An 11,877-nucleotide genomic window follows, 5' to 3' on the forward strand; every position below is an offset into this window, starting at 1 on the left:
CATCATTGAAGAGTGTTGATCTTTTATTACTTTTAAGTTGTGACAATGTAATGTAATGGATTTATGATTGTGATTCTAGTGGATTTTTAACAATTTAGAGAGTGTGTGTTCAAGGTGATGGATTTAATCTCTATTTCTCCTAATAGAACGCTGATTCTTTTTTATTTTTTATTGTAACAAGTTTATTGCTAATAATGTATTGAATATTCTTTGGAGTCTAGCCTTTTCTCAAAAGTTATTTCCTAGGTTATTATATCTTGACATTATGTGTTTATTTCTATGTTGAAATACTTTGATTCTATTCTATATTACAAGTAATCTTCTTATTAGATTAATGTGATTTCTTATTATTAGTAACAATGAAAACCTATCTATGGTTGGTACTAGTGTATTGGATTTGCTACATTATCACCACTAAAAAACTTCACCTTAGGGATAATTAAACTTGGATTCTTGTTTAAAATAAAAGATCTCTCATTCTCCTCCCTACCACACTCCTTGAACCTTTCATCTTATTCTACTAACCATGTTCCTCAAGATGATGATTTTACAACTCCACAACCTTCTTAGTGATTAATAAAGCCTCATAATTGGATTGCTCCACATATAATCCTTCCTTAGAATTGTCTACCTTTATTTTCAAGCTACAATCCCCCCTAGAGACCTTATTGGTGGCCAAAGAACCAAACTTTGGTGCAAATATGGCATTCTTAACTAAATCACCCATAAGGGATTTGGATTTGCCCCATAAAAACCTCAACCTACCTCTTATCCTTGCTACTAGAAAGGTTTTCCAACCCCAATAAAAACTTTAGAGGCAAAAAACTAGTTAGGTTGAGCATATTGAACCAATGGAAGAATAAGCACTTAGTGAATGGGGGGCATCTACCCTTTCTAACTTGAGATCGCAAGGCTTGGAAAGTGAATCTCAAAGAAACCAACCTAGAAATGTTTTCATGTTTCCTTTCTCTTTGAAAAACATTAATAAAACCACTTTTTTCCTTCCTATCCTTAAACATCTTCAAGCCATTTATCAATATACTCACAGCTTGATTAATGCTTTCTTCTAAAACTTCAAAATCCAATCCTTTAAGCACCACTCTCCTTGCTTTTCATGTTTTCACAAAATATATCCCATTGATAGGGTAGGATCGTGACCCCTAGTCCTCTTAATACAATCCACTATATAAAAACATAGATGTTGATATCTATATAATTTAATCATATTCATAGAAAAATGAAAAATGAGAATATGTCTCAACTACTTGCTCTTACATTAAAAATCAAAGTAACTTGATAATAGTTCATCTAAATTAAAAAGAAAAGAAGAAGCATACTTTAAATTAAGACGAAGATTTGCTTAATTATTCCTTCACTTATAACAACTTAATTAAGATATGGCTTCTATCACTAAGCCCATGGTCTATTGTTGAAGCTGAATGGTTTGAAATGCACCCACTAGAAATAGTCTTGCAGAATGCAAAGCCCCAACATTATAAGGAATGAGACCAAGATGGTGTCCCAGGTGACTTTGACATAATGAATACCTTTGAGGCCAAGATGGTGTCCCAAATGACTTTGACAAAATGGATACCTTTGAATCTTTGACTGTTAGTCGTGGAAATTTCGGCCTATCCGAATTGATATAAAAACCCTACTAAATCACAATATAATCCAACAAACAATTTGAAAAGAATGTAAAATTGCCCTTCTTACAATTGCCCTCATTTCAAAAACATCTGAACCACACTTCACCAGAAAACCCCAAAATCTTCCAAACTAAGAAGAAATAAGCAAACTGTGCACTAAATTAAAAATACAGATGGGCACAAAGAGATTTTCCCAAACCGAAGAAATCACAGACACAGGATCACCAATTGCGAAGAAACTCCGAAAAAATGAACAATCAATCACCGTTCTAGGGATTCGTTGCTTCGAACGCCTAAATTTGCAGAAAAATCACCACCATTCGTTGAATCGACCTTCTGATCAACAACAATCTCAGGCTTCGACATCCCTTTAACATCCCCCTCAAATTTATCTTCAAAAGCATTATTTTTCCCATACAAAATCACAGAAGCCAGATTGAGAATCCCCTGCGGACGCCCTGAGGGCCGGCGCACCTGAGCCACAAAAAAATTCACGCCATCTGTAACCAGAGCGGACATGAGAATCCTCACACTTCCGATGAGCGAATCCCTGAAAAAACCCTGGCGATAAATGTTGACTGTTAGAGCACAAGTCTGGCTTTGCAAGAATCGATCTTCCAAGCTCAAAATGAGCTTATCGTTCCAGGTAGGAAATACTCCGCCCCTTCTGTCGATCCGCGTCGACATTTTTTCATTTCGACAGATCCATGCTACGGCATAGGTTTTCATTCTCCGAAAACGCCGCAAAAGGGGTTTTTCCAAGTCCTGGGCTGAGATTATATTCACCTCCAATCTCTTCTTCTCCATTGAAGATGAGATTTCTGCAATGGAGGTCGAGCGTTTAAAATTATAAAACGGCCGTCGCCTGTATATATTTGGTAAGCAGAATCATTGTGCATCCTTCGTTACTGTTGCGCAGGCGGATTCTTCTGCAGAGATCGCGTTGGATGTGTGTAATCTTCAGAAATCTTTTTCAAATTTAGGCTTGTTCAGCAGGGTATGTTGAGAACTGTTTAAATGGTTGAATTAACTGCTATACACAGAATGAGAGTCACTTGCTAACTTAGGAGAGATGCTAAAAGGCCGGCAAGTGTTGGTGGCTTATTTATTTGGCTTATTTATTACATCAACTCAACATGGTTATCTAAGCACGAAAGTGTGTATATTTATGATTGTAATGATGGAAATGGTATATCGTAGGGCTTCGGTTCTAGCTTGTCCGGTTATGGATCGCAACTTAAGGCGTGGGTATGCTCTCCATGGTCTTGAGTTCGAGTCCCCGATTGTATCCTTGCTACCTTGTGAGCAGGTTGTACACATTGGAGGATAAGTCTCGCTCCAAATTCCACAATAGTGAATATTAAAAAATAAATAAATAAATGGTATACCGTTGTTCCTTCTAGGAAGATCTATTTTAATTCTAAGTTCAAATTTATAAAGGTAAGGTATGTGTGTCTTGTTTGTAGCATAGGTGCTTCCTATAAGGAATATGAGGTAGTCCCATATTGTTATAAGTCATTTGTATACCTATATATGGATTGTTGGCATCACGGACTATAAAAGATCCTTTCCTTTCCTATATGTATATATACCTTGTGTTGGCTTTAAAATATCATCAATTTTGGCATCATATTCCCTCTAGTTGTTCTTCTAGCCCATGGCCCAAATCCAATTTTTCAAACTTCATTGGAATATTAATTTCCCATTTCAATGGGCAATCCACAATTGAATTACCCTCCTAATATGCATGGGAGATTAAGAAAAAAAAAACATACTCTCTAATATGCTCTAGATGAACCTTAGAAAACTATTCAATTTCCAATTTGGTGTGTTTTGCAATAGGATTGCATTGAGAATAATTTGTGAATCGCCCTCTACACCAAATTTTCAATAATTCAATCTTTTGCATAACCTTAAGGGCATCCACATTGCTTGGAATTCACCCACATTTTTTGTCTCAATTGTAATTATTTCGCCTCCAAAGTAAGAATATTCTCATATTGGTCTCATAGGACACACCTAGTGTTGAAACCCAGGGCCACCCCATCAAAATTCACCTTCATCCATCCCTCCTCCAGTGGGCTCCAATGCACATGGACTCTAGGATTGAAGCATATATTAACCCACTCAACCCCATGAAGAACAAATTGATTTTTTTATATGAATTTGATATTTGTATTCTTGATTTTCAAATTTACTAGTCTTCACTATAGATCTACATATATTTAACTAGAGTATATATGTCATTTCATTTCAATCAATAAAAATGAAAATGTCTCAATAATTGGTCAAGTGGTAGTGTATCTAATGGATTCCCTTTTTCTCAAAGAAGAAAGAAGCAAATAATGGACAAAAAAGGATCTACCCAAATAGATTAAGGAGCTTTAGGGATACAAATGAAAGTGACATGGGAATGGTTTTACAAAATAAGGCATTAAATTTTCTACAATAGAGGGCTAACCTATTGGTGGATTCTTTAATACTTCCAAACAAGTGTTTTCTCATTGAAAGGCTTTGAGTAGAGAAATTTCTTTAAGAACAATGGTCGGGATATAGTTAGAGCATCTTCCAACTCTCATTGGATTTCTTCTACTAAGTCTAGGCTTAACCCAAGACACACAAGTGATTAGATCAAATGTAGTCCTTAGAATCAAAGCAAACAAATTACTTGATTTAATTATTTGTTCATGTATGTATAATTGATCTTTGTTGCTTTGTTGGTCGATTTGACAATAAAATGTTTGATTATTTTAATTGCTCGTTTAAATGTAATTACTTTTATTGATATTGTGCTTAACATTATGGAAATACATCTTGTTAAATTAGATGAATATAACTAAGTGAAATGATAATTTTTAATTCTTTATTATTTCAAATCAATTAACTATTAATAATAATAAACTAATTAAACCGATCAAAAAATAATAATAAACTAATTAACCTTGAGTTAAAGGATTGCTACTCTTGAGTTTAATATATTAATTAATAATGAGAAACAAGGTAAACTATTGTACTAAAAGTATATGCAAATGGTATATCAATTAAAGTAGCATGTGATTAACCATTAAAATATATAAGATGAAGCATGTATCAACAAATTAAAATTAGATAAGCTCATATAAAATACACAACACTAAAATTTATGTGAATAAACATTTCAAAAAAAAATCCTACTAAAGAGATCCTTGAACTTGTATTAACCAAATAAATATTAAATTATGTGCAATAATCTACCCAAATCCTTATCCAAACAATTAATGACAACATAACATTATTTCATTTGCAAAACATGACAAAACTTCTATCTCATGTCCTTGATTTATAATATAGAGGGAAGAGGAAAAACACATAGTTTTCTAAAATTAAGTACATAGTTTTCTAAAATTAAGTACAACCAAAAGCAGGGTCCAAGCCAAAAATCCACTTCCCCATAATGTATTTACATAATAAATCAAGATAGACATCCATTACACAACTCTATAACTCATGATAAGCTTCATTCTCAAGCTTGGCACTCTTACTTGAAGCCACTAACTCATGTGAACCCTACCAATCATAAGAAGATACTCCACTCTCACAAATCCATTCCTACTTGGGTAGCCTCCACCCTTTCCTTCTTTTCCATCATCAATCTATTATCTCATAATCATTTTATTGTCATCCTTGAGGACTTAGTACATTGAACCTAATCAATCTTTGATCCAAATTCTATCCATCAATCATTAATCCCAAACCAAGGTTAGCACTTTGCAAAGCCCGATTTAGATCTTTATCCCACATTGATCCCTAATTGGTGTGGTTCTTGGGAAACTATCTATCTCAAGCACCTTGCTTGATTACTCCTAATCATTTGGGTTGATCCAAACCCTAATCCTTGAATAATCTTTCTTAGGAACTTATCCTATCCTAAGTAGGAGAAGATTCAATCCTAAGAAAATCTTAATCCAAAGATCTAAATTTATCCTAGCTTGGTTGTTACCTTGCTCTTGCCCACATCATTAATCCCTACACCTCACCTAATCCTAATCTAAGGATCAAGGTGTTATCCAAATACGAATCAAAATTGTCCTAATCTAAGGACCAACCTTTCATCCAATTCAATCATATCAAATCAATCCTAAAACAAATCCAAAGTTGCTAGGTCCTCATCCTTATCCTCATTTTCATCCCCTTATTACTTCTTGATCAAGTTTATCCATCTCATCTCAATTTATCTTCCCATCCTTTTTATCTTGAAGTTACCCTTGTATGGTCTACACATACACACAAAAGAAAAAGATGGTCATCCAAGACAATGAGTTACCCAACCCTAACCTCTATGTTGACCATGATGCTCAAATAGAGGAAGAATATGTTGATCAACCTAAGCATTCTCCACATTTAAAAACCTTTGTGGATGATTCGTACAATCGTAAAATGATGGAGAAACTTGTCAAAATGGATCCTAGCACCTTCTTAATTGAGCTTATCAAACAAGGGGCATGATTGCCTCCAGACTTTGACCGATCTATCCTTGACACACTTATGGAAGGCAACTTCACCCATCAACCTCTCCTCAATCCCATTCTAAATCTACAACCTACCACTTACGCACCTACTAGTACCTCCAATCCTACTTCCCGACCACCTAAAACATTTGCACCCCTCCATAATTACGCCAACTAAATCAACACTAGCTTGCCACCCATTAGTGCATTTGTCACCTTAGGTCCTCCAATCACTTCCCAAGTCCCCATTTCTTCCTATCAGTGTATTGGTGGCGGTATACGAACCATGTCTACCCATATCCCAGTGTCTAACTTAGGTCAACACATCCCTAATATTCAAAATCAACCACCTAACCTCATAAGGGAAATTCTGGACATGAAGGACCTAATCAAGAACCTAAAGGAAGGGATGCACAAGAAATCATATTCCTTTGAAGAAATATGTTCTTTTCCTTATGATCCATCAATCTCAGTGGCTCCAAACCCCCCAGGTTTCGAGATCCCAAATTTTGAAAAGTACAAAGGCAAAGGTGACCCTAGGGAACATGTGAGAGAATTTCGCATTGCCTGTCAAGAGGTTTCCTACAATGATGTCTATTTGTGAAGATTTTTCCCAAAGAGTCTTAGTGGATTGGCTCTTGCTTGGTTTTTGGCATTACCTCAAGGTTCAATTAAGTCATTTCCTAAATTGGTTGAAAATTTTGTCTCTCATTATGAGTACCACATTGAGAACGATTCCTCTATGATAGACCTATGCAATATAAAACAAAGGATTGGAGAGACCTTCGCCAACTTTTTACAAAGGTCGCAACATCTTATCAAAAAATTCTCTTTGGACACACCTATATCTTGCCAAGTTGAGTTTTTTCAAAGAAATCTAGTCTTTAAAATGGCTCATCCTTTGAGTTTTCAATGTCTTGAAACCTTCAAGGAATTCACCAAGAAAGGCCTAGCCTTAGAGAAAGTTCTGCTCAAGAAAAGTGTCCTATTAAAACCTTATCAGAAATATTTCTAGGGGTCCTCATCCAATGACAAGTCTAGTTATTGGTCTAAGAATAAAAATATTGCCAATGATGGAGTCACTGATATATTGTGACCATTCCCACCAAACCTACCACCACCAATAATCCATCCAACCACCAATCTAATTTGCAAAACCAATCCAAACCCCACAATAGCATCTCCATTCCTTGTTGATCATCCCATCCCAATAGTCAACCTTAGCGTGAATACACTCCTCTTATTGAACCTATTAAGGTCGTCTTATAGAAGCTTGTCAAGGCTAGAGTTGTGGTCTTTCCCATGACTCGTCCATATAATCCCAACCAACCTAAACCCCAATGGTATAATGAGAATTAATATTGTGAGTACCATTGTGTCCAAGGTCATGATACAAGATAATGCATAAAACTTAAAAATTGCATTTAGGATCTTATTGACAAGGGTGACATTGAGGTTGCGGTTGCTAAGCCCAATAATTCCAATGATAAGCTCAAGATGTACCAAGGCCCCTTCCCCAAGCATGGTAAGGATAAAGGCTCAACATCTCATTATGTCCCCTATGACTATACCAACAATATCACTTGATTTGACTCCCTAGTAGGACACATTGAACTTGTCGACAACCATGTCAACACCATCACTATCCAAGGAGCTGACCTTGCATCAACAACCCATAGATTGAAAGGGTAACCATTCAGGGAGCCCCTCCTCCTAAGTCATCCAGTAGACCAAACCAAGCCAAGATAGTCATCCAAGGTGCCTCACCCTCCAATCCACCTTCCCAAAATGATTGCAATGTCACCACCCATAGAGGGAAAGTAACTATCCAAGGAGCTTGCCTATCCATAAAGAGATCATTGAACAGGCCCTGTTAGAATCATGTGTCCCTGACAATATTAATGTTGCTCAATTCTAGGCCTTGATAGGAAATCTCGATGTGCATCATCACCTGTTCTTTCACCTCCAAAGACGCTCCATTTGCTTATCCTTTACACAATAAACCCTTCATATTGAAGCCATTATACATAAGCACAAAATAAAGAGAGTCCTTATAGATGGCAGATTTGGTTTAAACCTTTGTACATACAAATTAGTCAAGCAATTGGGATTCTCTGAAGATCTGGTTAATCCATCTGGTAAGATCACAATAAAGGCATATGATGATGTATAGCAAGTCTCAAAAGGTATCATCACACTGCCTCTTCAAGTAGGCCCTGCAACAATTGAAACTACCTATCAAGTTCTAGACCTTGATCTCCCCTACAATATTCTCCTTGGCTGCCAATGGATACATTACATTCAAGTCGTTTCATCCACCTACCATCAAGGCCTAAAATTCCCATGCAATGGTAGAGAAATTACTATCCCGACTAATCCACAACCTTTTCAATATTGCAAGCTCCTTGAAGGAAAAAATACCTACCATTGTCCACTCAACACACTCACTTCACCACCCGACAATTCCAATGTTGCATCCACTTCCACCCAACCTGAGATCAAGGTCAAGATTGTTGACAACGACTATGGAGAATACACCCTTCAAAATGTGCTCTATGTGGGATGTCTCCCTTCTTCTCCAAAGTCATATGGTAGACCTAAAGAAATTGAGATTTAGAAGAAACCCACCATATAATGTAAGAAAACCACATTCCAATAGTGGGGCCCACTTGATAAAAAAAGTCTTGAAATTGATGTAACCTCCTAGCTCTATAGAAAAGAAAATGAGGCACCTGTAGATATTCCTAAAGAAATGTATCCTAAGGCATCAACTATAGTAGAAAAGATGGGTTACAAAGGACATGGTCTTGGACCTAAGGAACAAGGAAGAAAAGCACCCATCTCACCAACTTCATACAAACATAATAGGGGCTTGGGTTACTCTCCAGTACCTAAGGTTACCGTCGTCAGTGCTTTGATAGATCCTCCCTCTGACATCAACAACTCTGATGAAGAGGAATTTCACGAATTGCCTTTCAAATACCTTGATGACATATTTACCAACCCCTACATAAACACTATCTCCCCATCCATTCCATCAGACCTTCCACTTGTATACCCTGAACTCATTGATTGGGACCAACAAGGGCCACTAGCTCTTGACATCTATGCTGATGATAATCACTTCTTGGAACTACTAAACATGCGTGATCTCGAAGATCACACGATTGTCAATAGAATTCAACTAAACAGGGAGGCATACTTTGGTAGTCATGTCAAATCCCTTAGTTGCAAAACTGAAAACAAAAATAAAAATCAAGTCCCCTTGTGAAAAGCTCAATGAGGCACCATCAAACACATAAAAGGTAAAAAGAAAGGATGTATCTTCTAGTGAAAACCTAGATCGGGTGCTAGAAGATGAGTGATTTGACTAACCTACCATGGTTCCCCCGCTACACGAGAGATCTTCTCTACTGATCAAAGAGATCAATACAATCAACATGGGCACTATGGATGATCCAAAGAATGTGTTTGTTGTTAAGTCTCTCACAAAACAAGAAAATAAAAAACATTTTGAACTTTCTCAAGGAGACACGTGTCAATTTCACTTTGTCATATGCTAATATGTCGTGCCTAGATCTAGAACCAGTGGTGCACCACCTTGTTGTCCATCTAGATGCAAAACCTATCAACCAAAAACTCAAGAAGATGCACCCTCTGATCACTTTATTAGTAAAAGTGGAGTTACAAAAGATGTTGGATGTTGGCTTCATCAGACTCGTTGACTATTTAGAGTGGGTCTTAAACATTGTACCTGTTGGCAAGCTTGTTGGGGGCATACACATTTGTATAGACTTCAGAGATCTTAACAAAAATTTCCCTAAGGATGATTTCCCCTACCAAATATTAATGTGATTATTGATCTCACAGTTGCACATGAGATGATTTCATTAATGGATGGTTTCTCTAGATACAACCAAATCAAAACCACCGTTGAAGACCAACACAGGACAGTCTTTGTACCACTCCATGGGGAACATTTTTCTATCAGGTCATCCCATTTGGATTGAAAAATATAGGTGTCACATATCAAAGAGAAGTGGCCACTATCTTCCACGATCTATTGCATGACATTGTGGGGGACTATGTGGATAATCTCATGGGTAAATCAAAGACACGTGAAGGTCATATTATAGTTCTGAGAAAGATCTTTGAGCAGCTAGAAAATTACAAGCTAAGGCTCAATCCCAAGAAATGCTTCTTCAAAGTTACTTTTGGTAAAATTTTGGGCTTCATCATATCACATAGAGGAATTGAAGTAGATCCAGTCAAGATAAAAGCAATCATGGATATGCCACTGCCAAAAATTCTCAAGCAACTCCACAATCTACAAGGAAAACTCCAATGCATCTGTTGGCTCATAGCATAACTTGCAGACAAGTGCCACCCATTCGCTCACCTACTAAGAAAAGACACCAAATTCCAATGGGAGAGTTTGTGCCAGAAAGATTTCAACAAACTCAAATAATACTTAGCCTCCTCGCCAGTATCAATGCCTCCTATTCCTAGGCAACCACTTCTTCTGTACATCTCAAATAACTTAGTGGCCCTGGGGGAATTACTCACACAAGTTGATGATCAAGGAAAAGAGTGTGGCATATACTATATCAGTTACACACTAGTAGGATGTGATCTTAACTACACTGCAATTGAATGAGCATTCCTTACAATAGTTTTCAATGTGCAGAAGCTCCACCATTGCATGCTCAATCACAAGACCAAACTCATTGCAAACATTGACCCTCTCAAGTACCTACTATCCAAGACTACTCTCACCAAACGCATCTCTAAGTGGGTTATGTTGTTAAGTGAATTTGATATCAAGTATGTAGATCAGAAATCAATCAAAGGATGAGTTATTTTTGATCAACTAATTGGCACCCCTTTGCAAGGAGAACATCCCTTAATTGCAGAATTTCTAGATGACTCCATCATGAACATCTCACAGTCTACCAAATGGCATATCTACTTTGATGGCTCTTGCATGCAACATGGAGCAAGGGCAAGCATTCTATTGGTCACCCCTCAAGGAGATTACATTCCCAAGTCCTACAAGATAGCCTTCACATGCACAAACAATATTGCAGAATATGAGGCTCTCATTATTGGTCTCTGCTTGGCTATTCAATGGAAGATCACTCACCTACATGTATATGGAGACTCCCAACTTTTCATTAAGAAAGTCAATGATGAGTGCCAAATAAAATATGAAAATTTGCTCCCTTCTCGTCACATGGTAGAGGACTTTAAACATCATTTCTATTCAATATAGTTTGAGCAGATTCCTTAGACAAACAACAAAGTTGTTGATGCCATGTCTATTATCAGTTTCCTCTTGCAAATGCCAAAAAAAAGTCAAAAGTGTGAGTTCCTAGTTGAGCACCTCTTGGTCCTAGTATACGATGTTACTGAGTCTAACATGATATGTGTCCTTGTTGGTTCTAACTCTCCCTGGTATCAAGAGACCCAAACCTATCTCTGTGATAATATCATCCCCCCTCACCTTACCAAAACCCAACAATAGAATTTCATTTGTTGATCCGCTCATTACACTATTCTTGGAGATATCCTATTTCGAAGGCACTTCAATGGAACCCTCCTAAGGTGTTTAGACAAAGAGGAGGATGAATGAGCATTACATGAGGTACATGAAGGTATCTATGGGGCACACTCAAGTGGCGTCACTTTGGCTAAGAAGTAATTACGCACAGGATACTACTATCCTACAACGGAAGAAGATG

General features: G+C 37.0%; 1 protein-coding gene across 1 annotated transcript; it reads right to left on the bottom strand.

The window, feature by feature from the left end:
* Nucleotides 1–1,377: 1,377 nt before the first annotated feature.
* LOC131029028 (protein SRC2) lies at nt 1,378–2,834 on the bottom strand. Its single transcript, XM_057959415.1, has one exon. It carries the CDS (start codon nt 2,454–2,456, stop codon nt 1,911–1,913), a length of 546 nt encoding a protein of 181 aa, XP_057815398.1. The 5' UTR covers nt 2,457–2,834; the 3' UTR covers nt 1,378–1,910.
* Nucleotides 2,835–11,877: the final 9,043 nt, after the last annotated feature.

Source organism: Cryptomeria japonica, chromosome 10, assembly GCF_030272615.1.
Source record: "Cryptomeria japonica chromosome 10, Sugi_1.0, whole genome shotgun sequence".
NCBI classification, from domain to species: Eukaryota; Viridiplantae; Streptophyta; class Pinopsida; order Cupressales; family Cupressaceae; genus Cryptomeria; species Cryptomeria japonica.

What these genes read in the sequence shown, in the direction of transcription:
- LOC131029028 (XM_057959415.1), bottom strand. Translation starts at nt 2,456, where the DNA reads ATGGAGAAGAAGAGATTGGAGGTGAATATAATCTCAGCCCAGGACTTG.